We start from the raw sequence: 16,177 nt of genomic DNA on the forward strand, positions 1-16,177 counted from the left end.
TGCAAGGTAACACTGAACAGCACCCAAACTGGTCATTACTTCCTAGTTAACAACAGGCTTCAGAAGTCATGTCGTAATTTTGTAATCACCATCATGCCCATATTAAGAACTTAGGCTCTAGTCTGGTTTCTCTATGGGGAAAAATCAGTGACATTTTTTTTTCTTCAAAATTGCTGCTGGGGCTCCTGAGTGGAACAACCGCCTAAGCGTTGGCCCGATCATCTGGAGATTGCAAGTTCGATCTCTGGTGATGCTACAGCCATCTGTGGCCAGGAGTCCCAGAGAGCAGAGAACTTTCTCTGTGTGGGTACGGTGGCGCCGTCTCCTCCCATCACTCAACAAATTAGTTGACTTAACAGAATTGGTGGTTAGTGATCTCCGACGAGCACGTTCAGCTGTCCAGTGGCGTTCTGTTAGTAGCCGTTTGAAAAGATGCTGTGGTGCTTCACAGGTATCGGGGGAAGGCCTTTGTTTGCCTTTACCCTTCTAGCGCTGGTGGTATCGTGATTGGGGGAGTCCTAACTAATGGGTGGAATTGGATACGACTAAATTGGGGAGAAAATTGGAAAAAGCTGCCCAAAAAGCTGCTGCATGTGAAAAAAAAAAAGTTCCAACCAAATATGTTTTGCCGTACAAATATTCTTACCCCAAATGTCAACGTATCCAGTGAATTGTGAGGTCTAGAAAGAGCTAAACTATGGCTATGTGACTATAAATACAATATCAGAAAACTGGCATCCTCAAGGGAAATCGAAGAGTTTTTGCGTCGGATGAGTAATATAGCAGTCGCTGTGTCAGATTGAGGTAATGAACTAAAACTACATTCTAAAATGGCTCTATATAGTACCAAAAAATGGTTATTTGGCTTGTAATAATAGCTGAACCGTTTTAGTGCTATATAGAACCCTTTTCCACCATCTACAGCGCATTCTCCATCAATCTGAAGAACTTTTTCATAATGCAAAGAACCATTTAAGTAAGGCAAACGTAGCAACTAACACAGGACACACAAAAAACATCACTTAGTTGCTTTTGATAACCAAATTATGTTATGAATTTATCTCAATTAGTTATGGGTTCCAAACTTTCAATCGATAACACATTTGTGTCATGAATAAAAAAAAGTATTTTTTTATGATTTGAGTTTAGTTGGAAAGTTTGTGTTGTGTGGCGTCTTGGTTTAGAGAGAAAGAAACAAAGTCCTTCATTCTTTTGCCTTGTTTGACATTGAAACCAACAGTGTAAAAGTCAGAGGTGCAGACTCAAACCCAGAGACATAGAAGATCTAATGTAAATGCAGTTAATGATGTTAAGTATGCATTAATGTCCTGTTTAAAGTAGTCAAACGACAGGAATAACTCCAGGCTACCGTTAACTAAATGGACCGAATAGACTTAACAAACTGACGCTGACCACCTCCTCTCTCCTCTCTCCCCCTGCAGCTGGAGTCAGAGCTGGAGCAGTGCGAGAAGGAGAGCGCTGAGCTGCAGGAGTACGCCAACTCCGTCCTGCAGCAGATCGCAGACCACTGCCCAGACATCCTGGAGCAGGTGGTCAATGCACTGGAAGAGTCATGCTGACCGCAGCAGGCCCCTACCCTGACCAGCTCTTGTGGAAAAAAAAACTTCTCACCAAAGCCAAATCTGCCTCCTCTCACTGGCTTCTTTTAACTACCCACTATGTCTAAAAAGCTCAAGGACACCAGCACGCGTCCACAAACACCCCTCCAAACTGCAGACAGGAAGGAGCCGAGTGTAAAGGGGGAGAGCATCCGCTCACAGAAGTGCATGGGACTGCTGAATAGCCCTCAGGGGGGTCAGCATCAGCACCTGGACCGGAGTCTTCTCCTCACTCTGTCCATCACCACCCACTCTTTTCATCCTGTCCATGCTTTCATCTGCTAGTTTACCCTAAGTGTTTACAGCTTATTTACACGCATAAACACATGGAGGAAGAGGCTTAGACAAACAGAATTAGGTGCAGTATTAAAGGGGAAGCCAATTAACTTGCAGTATATCACAAAATTTGCCCCCAAGGTTTGCTCTTGCCTGACAGCGTGCTCTCTCTGGGCTAATCCAACCACAGGCCTCATAAATCTGCACATATGGTAGAAAGCTTACAGACATGGGATCGTTTCTGAAAAATTTCACATGTTGTTCTTCTTTTTGCTACATTTCTTGATGTCACTCTAATTTTGGATCTGTTACAGTGGAGGAGTCATTAGCAGTCAGTCAAAGCCGTTTGAATTCGTCCTGATTTTATAGACGCTCCAGTACGGCTGTTTTGGCGAAAATATCTAATTGCAATTTTTCTGACCAATATTGTGATTGTAATCTAGACGTCCAGCACATCCATGGCTTTGGACTGGAGGCTGGAACACTCACTAAATTGTCCCAATTAAAACTAAAGACAACAGTGAATTATTAAATATTGTAGGCTATAATTAAAATTGCAGTCCTCAGCTACCAGTTCCTGCCCTTATTTTCCGTAGACGTCCTTTGCTTTTTACAGTAACAGAAGGGATGATGTGGATGATGTTCATATTTTTGATGAGATGTCTGTCTACAAGAGCAGGGAGTTACCTTTTTTGTAGTTTTATTGCTGCTACCATTTGTCTCTGTCATGGTTGAGTTTTGTATTGTATTTGAGGACGACTGTAATATTGGAGAGGTACAGAAGGTGCATCATCATTGACGTGACCATCAGCGGCTCACAAAAGCTCACTTCATTGACTAGCTGTGTCTTCATATCACTTGACGTGGGTTAATTATGTTCATATAGTATAACAGGACACTTCACATAGGAATTGGGGGTTGGCAGAGGGATTTGTTGATGGGTGTATAATATTCACATAATTGCCAGAACAAGGGCTCCAGGAAACTGATATAAGCAGTAAAGACATGGGTTGGTTCCATTGCTCTCTCACCTCACAGTGGTGGCAGGTTATTATGAGGCTGTTTGTTGTGGGATGTGATGTCGCTATCACTGAGATTTTCCATGTTTTCTTTCCCTCGCTTAAACTCAGACCCCTCTGTTACCACATGGATATAGTTTATGACTATATGAGTGTCTATCTGTAGGCCAAGGGTGTCCGTCTTGTTGAGCTCCGGACATCAGTGTGATAAGACGTAACCTTGTTCAACTCATAATAAATATTGCCTCATGACCTGCATAGTTTTGCCATTGCTTTAAAGTCCAGAGTTGATTGCTTCTCTGTGGATGACACTAGGCGTTGCCTTCTGTTCTCTCCCTCCCTTCCTTTATCCTTTCTTCTCCCACATCTTCCCTCTCTCGTTTCTGGCCGTGTGGTTCGTAGCTGTAGATGTGCTGTTACTCATCCACTTCTCTGCTGTGATAAGCCGGGCAAGTGCGAAATAATGTTATCTTTGTCTATCTCACACACACACACACACACAGTTGTGCTACCAAACGCAACATTGAAAATGCCTCAACACCACATTGAAGTACTATTCAGATGGGATTAGTTGTATTGGGAGGTGGGCTAATGTGTTTTTTTACCAAAGTGATTTAACCCTGTCGTTTTTGCACTCCCACATCAGTAACGATTCTAGCACCTTTTAAAACAAACTTCACAATAGCCCCTTGCTGTGAAATATAATATAATATAATAACCCCAGATTATATTAATCCCATGCTATAAAAGGAACCATAGAAATTATTTTAACCCCGTGCTATAAAACGAACAGTTTAAATAGCCCCAAGTTATATATTAATCCTCTGCAATAAAACTACCATACAAATAACCCCAGGTTATGTTAAACCCATTCTATAAAACAAACCATAGAAATAACCCCAAATTATTTTAACCCCGTTCTATAAAACAAACCATAGAAATAACCCAGGTTGTATTAGTCCTGTGATATAGAACTACCACACAAATAACCCCAGGTTACATTTATTCTGTGCTATAAACAAACCATAGAAGTAACTTGACTCAAAGAATAGTTTGTGGTCTCTGTGCCTCAAATCAAGCTGATGTGTTATCCTGCCTCAAGCATTCGACTCCAAACATTAAAACATTTAAACTGTCAGGAAGAAAAAGATGGTTTTATGCGCTGCTGTTGTCTGTTGTAAATCCCCAGGCTAATGACCGTGCTAGTTGCATTGCCTTGAGCCAGCTAGATAGATGGTTAGGGTAAACTAAATAACAGCTATGCTTTGACATGTTTTCTACTTTTTTTGGGAGTGAAGTCAGTGCGTAAATCACCCTCCCATCCTTGTAACTTATCCCGTGTGAATTAGTCATAAACATTTCAGATGTCCTAAGGTAAAATTACATTACCTCACCTCCCTATGGGAAACTAATCCCATGCTAATAGTACTAAAGACAGATAAAAGGGAAGGGAGACTTCTGTTTCCAGACACTGGATTTACGCAGATGCAGGCTGGACTCAGCATTTCTTCTGCCATTGATCGACATTGTATTGTACATTGTCAGAAGCCGTGAGCCATTCCATGCTATGTTTAGTATATTTGATGATCCAAAGGGCAGTGAGATCGCTGTTGTGCCAGTGTTTTTAATAGTGTGTGTGTGCGTGTGTGTGTGTGTGGCCATAGTCCCTCATTTTATATTGGCAATATCAAGGAAACTCCCATTCGCGTGCCATTCTCACCCTTGGCACCAGAGATGTTATTACAGGGACTACACGGCATGTCCATAAATGTTTATCCGATCGTTTTATTATCTCAGTTACTCCTGATAGGGTTCCTAAGCAAGACCATGCGTCCTGGTCCGTCCTGAGAGATCTCTGCTAAGCTACGCTGCTTCTCTTGCTCTCTCATACTGTACGTAGTCCCTCTCACTGTCTCTTCCACACGTATACAGAGATTTGGCTTGGCACCCTCAGGTCTCTGAAATATGGGGCTCAGTTATCAAGGCTGTGGCTGAATATCCAAGCTTAGACTAAACACAGGCCTCTCACACACATGCTTACTCTTGCACTTGCACATACACACACACACGTACACACACCCTGCGGATTTCTGAGCCTTGCTTTAGGGGCCGGGCTTTTAACACCGCTCTCCCTGCCTCCGTTCAACTCGGAATACCTCTGAGAATCCATAAACAAGACAAATATGCAGTGATAACCAGGAACAGATCAGAGAGGGAGAGGGAAGAACTCTGTCTGTCTGTGTGTCCATCAATCCATATGTCAGAGGTAGTGATTCTCGCTGTCTTTCTTGCTCTGGTATTCGTGTGATTGCTGGTTATGGGCAGAGCTAATCACACAGGGGAACAGAGCAGTGTGGAAATTCCCTGCAGGCTTTGGATGACTCGCTCGGTGGGGAGTCTCCTGAGGAGCAAACATCTTCTCCGTGGTTTCTGTGGCACACTGTCCCAAAACAAACTTTCTCTCACTGTACTCCGGTCATCATACTTTTCTGTCTTTAAGCTCTGTGGTGTTGCTGTGTGATCATTGTGGAAGCCTTTCCTCTATTAGTTTTACCTGTTGCACTTTAAAAAAACTCAGAACTTATAAGAGATGCTTTTGGACAGTTGCTGACTGTTGCTAATGAAATACCAAAGCGGGCAGTATTCAAGGGGAATTCTGTAAATTTCTCAAAATATCTGCATGACTTCATTGTTGCAATGTGAAAGTCAGAGTAGTTTGATATGAAATGCTTCGCTGCAGAGAAATTTACTGACAGATTTTTTTTAAAGTGGTAGTGAAGGAAACTAATGAATCTACATGTGTTCTGAGTAATATGTATTAAAATTATATATATATATATATATATATATATATATATATATATATATATATATATATATATATATATATATATATATATAATCTCATAACTCACACAGGAGTGTCTCGGTTTCTGTCAGCGTTTTCACAATTATTTCATATAACAACTTTCTGTGTGGGAGCATTTAGAGCCGGTAAACTCCTCAGACGGCTGGTTCCTATCACCACCACAGTGTAAGCTTCTCTAAAATGGTGCGTTTCACATCAAACAACCGAGAATGACTTTGTTTAAACGTTTGAATTCTCTGAAAAAAGGTGGAATTTCCTGTTTAAATTTTAACTTTCCAACACAGGAGCAACACCGAAAAATAACATTTCTGGTTGCATTCTCTTTACTTAAGGTTTACTTGTGTCAAAGCATGAACAAACTTGTATATTACCACAATTTATTCTACTACAAATTAGTCCCATCTCTGAATCTCTCTGTTATACAAATGCAAATGCCAAATTTATACAGTCATAAGCAAAAGACCTGTCAGTTGACGTTTTGTTGATTTTCTAAGTGAAAAGTTAGCACATTCTCTTCAGAGAACACACTTCTGCACATTTTAATGCACATTCACAGCTTATCTTCTGAATTGAACATATTGAGGAGCAAAAAAAACACAAACTATGGCCTGTGCAAAAGTTATGACACATTTTATATTTTATGCTTTATTTTTTTCCCCCAATATGTTAAACTTTTTTCACTTAGAAAATCAACAACACATTCATTTGACTGGTAATGTTTAAACTTTTGCACATGACTGTAACCCATTGACTGAGGAACTGTTGGGTGTTCTGCAAAAGTGCATGTTTACTTACAGAATTCAGCAGCTGCCCATTGGCTTCTGTTATGTTTTTACAAGTTAACGGGTTTTTCTGCTCTTTTCTAAGTTCTAAATTATCGTACCTAGTAATTGTACATATGCTACAGACAAAGCATTTAGAGATTAGGTTTTGAAAAAGTCTGGAAAGTCCGTTTAGATGTGAGGGATTGTGATTAATCTCACCGTAGCTTGCGGGCGGATGGCGGTTTGGGTGGGTGCACATGGAGACCACCTTAGTGTTTTTTATTGCTCTGCCAACCCCACTTTTATACTCACACTTCACTGTGTACATTTCCTTTATCTCTGAGCGTGTTCTTTATTGGGTTGAACGTCAGGGCATTCTGGCTGGCAGGATTAGAACACACGAAAACATAATTACTGCATGTTTCCTCACTCCTGAAATTTAACCTAGTAGTGTGTCCTGAAAAGGTGACTCTCAGATCTTCTGGTGCGTCCTTCTGGTGGTGAGCTGTGCCGGAGGGTCAGCGCCGGCCTTTGAGCATTCGATTTATTCGGTATGGCCTCCGAGTACGGATTAGAGGTGCTTCAGACAGCTGCGAGAACACTGCCAGAAATCTTGGCCTGGACCCGTTTCAAATGCACATGCACACATATCTGTATTTATATGCGAGTTGATAGATGGAGATAGATGTTTTTGCACGGAGGGGGAGGGAAGATATCCATCTGAACAAAATGACCGTTTGCCTGATGTCTTTAAACGAGAAACTAACGTGTCTCTGAAATACAGTTTTAAGTGTCAAATCAAAGCTGTTAACACAAAGATTCTTGAAATCGTTACTGTGTGGTTGATAATGTACTGTTGCTATGTACTCAGATAATTTGGTTCTTACTCTTCTTACATTTATGGTTTCTTTTCTTTCTTCCTTTTTTTTTCCGCAGCCTGTGTCACTCGGATTGCAATGTGCGTGTTTTTCTATCAGAGATGTGCAAAGTCCTTGTTCTGGGGTGAGAAGCGTCCCTCCATGACTGTGCGCTCCAAAGTGCTCGCGATGATTCCGAGACCGTTACTTACAGACTGTGATCGCGTCGTTCCGTCAACAGCAGCTCTCGCGGATCAAGTCGTCTTAGGTCGGCTTTGTTCAGCTGCGGCCATCCGAATCATCGTTTGTTTCCCGCGCTTGTTTACCGAGGTTTAGAAAGACACTCATATTTTATGATCTCAAGTGGAGCTCCATTAAATAGTTTACTTATTCACTCGTCTTCAATCGTCATTATTTACCCGAGCGCTCAGTCGACACGTCCACATTCTTCATGTGCTCCGTTTGATGGGTTGAGACTGTTTACGGGACGAAACCACATTAAACATCTGCTGAAGGATCGGGCCAGTTTATGTCTGACTTCGCTGTTTTAGTCTGAACGAATCGGTGCCAAGTGATGTTGGTCTGTGCTGTAATGTGCCACTGTTAAAGCCCGCTCGTCCGTCAGCAGCCCGAGCTTAATCCAAACCACCCCAGTCGTCTGTTACATTTGTAGTGTGTTACTTGTACTCGAGTCGTGCAGTGAGTCAAACCAAAGACGTGAAGAGTCTAGTGTCCTCTCACCAGTCAGACTGTGTTGGGTGTCTTTTTCTAATGTTAGCGTTGTGATAGGGCTTGTTTTTAGGCGTACAGTAGAGTTGCATTGTAAGCATGGACCTAATCTCACACTACTGTACAGTCTATGGGAGAAGAATCTCACGCACAAATAATAATAAGGAATAATCTCAGTGGTATTGTTTACCCGACTGTTAAAGTGAGTTTCACTATGTCAATATTACAAAACCTGCCTTTTGGTGAGAGGTTAAAATAATCCTGTCTTTTTAAAGGGGATGTTTGGCTTCAGGTGTTTGTCAGAGCTATCGATCACTGCATTCAGGTTCCCATAGACCTCCATAGGATCAGCTTTCATGCTCTTCCTTCAGGACCCCAGCAAACGCTGCCTTCTGTCACAGCGCGAGTCCAACTTTTCTACAAACTCCTGCTATTTTCTACAGCACGCTAAGGCACAGACATGGAGGGTGCTCACCCCGTCCACTTTAATTTGATCAGGAAAAAGACGTTTAAACAAATAATAAAAGGATTAACGTTCATTTACCAACCTGGTTTTCTGTTCTTTCTTTTTTTTTTGTTGTTATTTTCAAGTTCAAGATAAACTTACTGCCTTTTCTCCGTTTGTGAGAACGCTGGAGATTTCTTTAAAAAATTGCTAACAGAGAAAAAGGCGCATTGTATTCTTCTTTTTGCCTTTGTATATATATATAAACACTTCATTATCAGCCTTGTCACTCCGTGTCTTTTGTTGTTTCTGTTGTTGTGAGCTTGTCATACCAGCACATAAACACTGATACACATTCACTTTGCAGATTATGGCCTTGGAGTCACCAGGGTCCGATGTCCTCCCCTCAGTGGTCTTATACTAATCCCTCACGTGGGACCCTTTGTCTGTATTTAATCCTTAACATCCTAACTTTACCCATTTGCTATAGAATTTAGAATTAACTTTCTAAAGGCATAATTTTGGCATTAATATATAGTAATAATGGATTTCATTCATAGTCAATATATATTCTATCATATTTAGTTGATAATTGGGGTCAGTTAGATTAGACTCAGGATTGATTGTTACTAGTCCTAGTGGCTCTAAACAGTAGAACATTTCCAGCAATGTGAAGTTAGACTAGGAGGTCTCAACAAGCAGCAGACTTTACAGCAATCAAAAGAAATTCCAGAAGAGATGTGAAAGAAAGTAGTTGAACTAAATTGGCATTTTTTAAAGGACTCCCAACAAACCACAGTGGGAGCTGTAATCTCTAAACGGCAAGTGCCAAATCTTCAAAGACGTGGCCATAATACCTCCAAGAACGCAGCAAAGACTCCTCTTGGAAATCATAAAAGAACCCAGATGAACATCTAAGGACCTGCAGGCCTCTCTCACCTCAGATAAGGTCAGTGTTCATGAGTTCACCATTAGAAAAAGACTGGACTAACATGGTATCCATGAGTAACGAAGAGAAACATGAAAGCTCACCTCACGTTTCTCAGAAAGCACCCTGATGACCCCTGAGACGTTTAGAATAATATTCTGTGGACTAATGAGTTGAAAGTACACTTTAAATACTTTGTACATACTTAATTTACTTTAAAGTTACTTTAAGCTAAATATCCACTAAACTGACCATAATTTTCTTTAACTCTAAAACTGTCCTAATCCTGGCCCTAACCTTAACCTCAACTCAAAACCTGAAATGAGCTTTCTTCATCGGGTGGTGGGCTACACGCTATGCGATAGAGTGAGGAGCTCGGTCATCCGGGAGGAGCTCGGAGTAGAGCCGCTACTCCTCTGCATTGAGAGGAGCCAGCTGAGGTGGTTCGGGCATCTGATCCGGATGCCACCTGGACGCCTCCCGGTGGGGGTGTTCCAGGCACCAGACCCCGGGGTTGTCCTAGGACCCGCTGGAGGGATTATGTGTCCAAGTTGGCCTGGGAGCAGCTTGTGGTCCCCAGGAATGAGCTGGAGGAAGTTGCGGGGGACAGGGTCATCTGGGATTCTCTGCTCTCCCAACTGCTACCGCGACCCTGTCTGGACTATCGGTCAACGATGATGGATGGATGGATGGATAAATTCCGCTCTCTATCAGTGTCCAAGCCAGTAAGGCAGTGTCCACCTCTGAAAGGCTTAAGAAACATTAAGGTTTTGGAGAAATAGTCAAAGTCCTGACCTTAACCCATTTGAGATGCTGTGGCAGGACTTTAAACATTTCTGCAAAGAAGAGTGAGCCAGAATTCCAGTCCAAGGCAGAGTTTGGTTGCAATTGTATTAGATTAAGTGACCCTTATTAGTCCCACAATGGGGAAATTTCACCTCTGCATTTAACCCATCGATGAAGTGAAACACCACATACACACTACTGAATGCATACACAGTGAGCACACTTGCCTGGAACAGTTGGCAGCCCTATCTGCACCGCCCAGGGAGCAGTTGAGGGTTAGGTCCCTTAGGTGCCTCAAGGACACCTCGGTCACATACCACCAGCGCTGGGGATCAAACCAGCAACCTCTGGGTCACAGGGTCGGTTACCTGACCTCCAGCCCATGACTGCCCAAAGAAAGTCGATAAGGTCCCACCAAGATAGCTACTGTGGCACAGCCAGCAGTTGTGTAATACAGGTGTTGCAAAACTCAACTACACTAAATGAAAAGATCATTCAATGTTCTGCTCGTCTTACGTTTTACAGAAAGTTACTTACATCTTACATAAAGTTTACAGCCTGTTGTTGGCCCGTTTTGCCCTCCACAGTCCTTGAGCTACCTCACTCTTCCTCCCGCCACCGCTATACTGTGTGGATCTCCTATTGCTAGATCAGCCACTGATAACATGGCACCAGTACAGCCACCCACTGCAGCCCTCATATCAGTGAACTCATCTCGTGTTGTATTATATACCATGTAGTAAATCACTGCACTGATAACAGGACCGGCATTTAGCACAGCACTGTATTACACTCAACATCTCTCTGATATTTGTGCCAAGACCAGGATGAAGAGGCACAGCAGTCTGAGGGAAAATACCCAGAGTCTTTTAATGCCTGGCCTGCACTACAGGACTTTACATTAGACCCCACACAATGACATTCGCTGATTTTATTGTCCTTAGTTGTCCTTCATTCACCAAAACCCCCCAAAACTATGAGATTTACCCAGAACAAAACACCCCACACTTTCAGATTAGGCTAATGAAGAAGCAGCCGCGTCTCACCAAACTTTGCAGAATTTAACGTGAACAGCCTGACTTTAGATCAAATAGCAACAAGACATATAACTGTACTAAGTGTGGTCCTTTGTAGATGATTAATAAACTCTTAACAGATCGTCAGTGACACATCAACAATATATCAGTGAAGTAGCAGTAGTGCTGCATCTGAGTACACTGAAGTAAATATCTCGTTGTTTTACTCACCCTGGGCCTAATCCTAACCCTCACCTTGGGCCTAATCCTAACCTTAATCTCAACCCAAAACCTAATCCTAACCCTCACCCTGGGCCTAATCCAAACCTTAATTTCAACCCAAAACCTAATCCTAACACTCACCCTAGCCCTAATCCTATCCCTAACCTTAACCTCAACCAAAATCCTAATCCTCATGTTTTTGACATGTTACTGAGAGTGCTTCTTTCAAGATGGGCTGCTCAAAGTGTCCCCTTTAAGTTTCTTCCTCAATTCAGCAAATAAACAGTATCTGTTTTAAACTGTGCAGATGTGTGTTCTCTATAGAGGACGTGCATCTTCTTTATGCTTAGAAAGTCAACAAAATGGGTTATTTGACTGGGGTGTACAAACTTTTGCACTTGGCTGTATGTTAGAGGAACTGCAAAGTTGGCAAGGTGACTTCATTATAAAATAGTTTTGAAACTTTCTGAAAGTCTCTGCTTACTTACATACTTTAAACCCACCTACAAATAAGAGTAACGTTCAGAAATGCGTTTGTGCTGCTTTGCCTGGTTTGTGCCAGGCCTGCTTTTCTAAAACATTGGAGGACCCTCTAAAGCCACTGTTCCAGTGAAGCACAGCCCCCTGCGAAGGCCCAGCGCTCTGAGGCCTGAGCCGGTCTTGTTGCATGCGGGTAATAATAGAGACACAAAGGGAGGCCGAGTTCTGTCGCCGCCTCTCAGCGTCCTGCAGATCCCAGAAGCCCACACTAACCATGTGCTGATTGGCATCCAGCGTGGCCCCGCAGAGCGCCGTAGCCCAACAGGAGCGGACCGTAGTTTAAAGTGTGTGTATATATAGCAGTGCATTTCTGCATCTGGTTTCCGCAGAGCGAGAGGATAAGGAGGACCGTGTGTGGGCGTGGAAATGATGTGGTTTCAGCCGTGGCAGCCAAAAGCTCACTGATTGCGAGAAAGGAGGGAGGAGAAAAAGAAAAAAAACAGAGACCCCAAAATAACGGTCTGTCCATAGGAACGATGGAAAAGCTTTGCTTCTCTGAGCTCCTTCACATCACTGACTGCAGAAATGACATGAGGAAAACAGACCCTCATGAACGTGGGAGATTATACGAGCTGCTCTACATGATCTGGAGCTGCTGCTGTGATTTGAATGTTCACAAAGTTGATGGTAGACACACAACTCGCTTGTTTAACTGACAGTTTTCCTTTTTCTTTCCTTAAACAAAGGACGCCTTTGGGAAAAGTGGGGTTTCAAACGGTTGCTCATTGGAAAAGAATGTCAAATGGCATTTCTCTGCAGTGATCAAAGCAACGGGCTAATCAGCATTTACAATTTAGCAGTTCAAAGACTGGACACAACCACATTTAATTTAGTTTTCCATATTTTAGAATAATAGTGAAGATCTCAAAACTATGAAACCATGCAGTGACCAAAACATCAACGAAGAGCCACATCAAGTTCATATACACTGATGTCTGTTAAAGCATTAGCTCAACAATTGGGAAAAACATACTCAATCAGGTCTGTCCAAACTTTTGCCCGGTACTGTCTGAATACTGCTGCACAGACTCGAACTCTTTAACGCTCTACTGCCCTCATTATGAGAGCAATTAAAAAATAATAATAATTCTTACATTTTCTTGCATAAAGTGGACCTGATTATTAAATTCAATAAGCTTTATTAAATAATAATGTGTGCAGTGGTCCTTTCTGTGTATGTTGCCTTTTGTGAGACCTCTGGCTTGTGACTGGCCCATTCCACTGTCACACAGCGTTGCTTCTAGGCAACAAACATATTTCTGCAAATTATCATAACAATAACAAGTAATACTGAATGTTAAAGAGGTTTAAAAGTGTCCACTAAAAGAGAGTCTGACCAAGTACATGCTTTTTATTGACTTACTCAAACTCTGCCCTTTATTGTTAACCCTGTCATTGTCATTAAACATGTATTGTAAAGTGAGGAAAGTGGGTTTGTTGCCTTGAGGCAACATTGTGCAAGGGTGAATCAGAGCCTGTTCCCCTTTTCTCTATTGTAATACACTAATGTTAAAACCTTATTCTCTGCTCATGATGTTCTTCTGTTATTACAGAGGAGGACGGGTTCCCCTTTTTGAGTCTTGGTTCCTCTCAATGTTCCATCCTCTTGCTCTTAAGGAGCTTTTCCTTGCCGCTGTTGCCATTGGTGATGCTCATGGGGGCTCGGACCTGGATTTTTGTGTAAATCTGTTCTGTGACAACACCTGTTGTAAAATGTGCTATATGAATAAACTTTGATGTGACTTGAAAGGGTTCCTTTCTTTGCAGCTGTCAGGACAAAAACTTGTATCTGAATTTTTGCCATTTTTCAGTTTATGACATAACTTAAAAAGGCCAGTTGCCCTTTATGTTGTATCAAAATTACATGATAAACAGACCAACGGAAAATTTCCAAAATTACTTCATCCATTTACTTCCATTAAAAGTTAAGAACGCTTTTTCTCGTCCTGTAAAGTTACCTGTTTGGAGATATAAGGTTTTGTTCCGAAAGCAGAGAATGATTTTTTTTTATTTTTTTTTAATACACGCTTTAATAAAGAAAAGTTGAGTCGGCTTCAAATTTTAAGGCATGTTAGTTTACAGCCCTCAAGCTGAGTTAAGTGAGTTAATTTGCCTTAAAATTGTATGTTAACCCAACTTTTCTTTTACACTGTACACTGTTTACATAAAAGCTCTCATACAAGAAATATCAAAGCTGTACTGTATAAGATTTTTATCAAACCTGAAAGAAAGGACATTAGTCTTACTGAGAAAAAAAACATTAAAATATATTGTTTATGTTTGTGAGCCTCCCTGTAAAAGTCAGAGGCGTCAGGTTGGATTTAGCATTTTTTCAGACCATGTCTTTATGTATTAATGTTGATGTTTTGGTCTGAAATGCAAAATCAACATTTTATACTCTCAGAAATAAAGGTATAAACTGTCACTGGGGCAGTTCCCCTCATCACTGGGGTGGGACCCTCAAGGGTACATCAAAAGGTACTCAAGGTACCCTCAGTACCTTTAGTCAGGGAACATAACTGGACCATAATCCACTGAAATGATCTGTTCTAAGCTGTACTGACTCCACACACCCCGCCTCGCCTCCAGGCTTTAATTCTACTGTTCTGTTTTAAATCATTCAGATGTGAAAAGGTACAAATACCAACTTTTCACCTGGAGAAACTGATTTAAGCTTCACAATCAGGCCTTAAAACCACTGTAGAACCTTTGAGGGAACATTTATAGCAGAGAATTCACTCACATCCTCAGAAGACGCCTTATTCTCCATGTTTTGACTGAGTTTTCTTTGAATTCTCTTTCGATCGGCAGATTCATCCACTCGGGGGAGGGGTCCGAAGCATGGCCCACCTCACAAAATGTTTTTCCACACGTTGTGTGCAATTACACGTTTCCACCAGAGAGGATTCCAAATCCACAAATATTACACAGTGTAGCTTTAATACCACCTTCATGAGAGAAATTAAGATTAAGTGACCCTTATTAGTCCCACAGTGGGGAAATTTCACCTCCACAATCAAACCCATCCATGCAGTGAAACACCACATTCACACTAGTGCGCAAGGGGAGCAGTTGGGGGTTAGGTGCTTTGCTCAAGGGTAGCTCAGTCATGTTATGTCGGCTCAAGGGATTGAACCGGTGACCTTCCACGACTGCCCCCTGTGATAATAAATAAAATAAAAAGCTATATGTGAGCTGTTATACTTTCTCAAGCCTTATCACAAATGCACATACAGCGTTCTAGGATGAAGTCAGAGCAGCTGTCTTTGCACAACGCTGTAGATTTACGAGATTACACTGATCTAGACGGCTAATTACAAGGCCATTACCACACACACACAACTGGCACACAGCAGAAGACAGATGCAGAGTCATAACAGCGTTACAGGCTCTGACAGGCTCTGGAGGATGAACTTACCTGGAGCTACACACAGCTGAGACAGAGCAGCAGAAACTGCCTCACAGGAACGATTGTCTGTCCTCATCAAAGATGAAGAGCAGCGGATTCCACTGAGGGGAAGCGGAGACATTAATGACTGCAGGCCTTACAGCTTCTGAGTGAAGCAGTTTGCACGGGTGATGTTAGCAGAGGTGCTTGTTACGTTTATTGTACAGTTACAAGAACCTGCGTCTCCAAAATAGCAACAGGAGACAAAAACATTGTGAACTTTTCATGTAAGTTCATTTTTTATTTCGGAGCATTTCTCTTGGTCCTTTATGAACGGTTTATACAGTGTGAAGGACAGCTGTGATCAAATGATTTACAACGATAAAAAAAATGGAAAAAATGGAGATACTTTTGTTGTTGTTGTTTTTGATTGGCAATATGCAGTTATACATAAAAGTTTGGGCGCCCCTGGTCAAATCGCATGTTAATACACTCCCTATAGTGAACAGTCTTCTGCACATTTTAATGCAATAAAAATAAAGTATTTAATAAAGTATTGTCTATTTGCTGAATTTAACATACTGGAAAAAATGAAACATCTGTCCTTGGCTTATTTTATGGCATTTTTGTGTCTTTGGCCATTTTATGTTAAGGCACATTTTATTTATTTATGTTTTATATTGCCCTGCAATAGACTGGTGACCTGTCCAAAGTGTTTC

The 16,177-nt window shown here is 41.7% G+C and overlaps 2 protein-coding genes across 16 annotated transcripts in view; both read left to right on the plus strand.

The window, feature by feature from the left end:
• erc1b (ELKS/RAB6-interacting/CAST family member 1b) overlaps positions 1–5,253 on the plus strand; it is a 340,281-nt gene extending 335,028 nt beyond the window's left edge. For all 15 annotated transcript variants that reach the window (XM_037539543.1, XM_017723129.2, XM_017723132.2 and 12 more), the window contains one exon: positions 1,443–5,253. In XM_037539543.1, coding sequence (XP_037395440.1) covers positions 1,443–1,580 — 138 coding nt within the window. In that variant the 3' untranslated portion in view covers positions 1,581–5,253. The remainder of the gene's footprint in view (positions 1–1,442) is intronic.
• The window catches only part of cax1 (cation/H+ exchanger protein 1), a 1,125,587-nt gene that overhangs the window by 801,863 nt on the left and 307,547 nt on the right, over positions 1–16,177 (plus strand). The gene's annotated exons all lie outside the window — the stretch shown is intronic.

The sequence above is a fragment of the Pygocentrus nattereri genome, chromosome 1, assembly GCF_015220715.1.
Source record: "Pygocentrus nattereri isolate fPygNat1 chromosome 1, fPygNat1.pri, whole genome shotgun sequence".
Taxonomy (NCBI): Eukaryota; Metazoa; Chordata; class Actinopteri; order Characiformes; family Serrasalmidae; genus Pygocentrus; species Pygocentrus nattereri.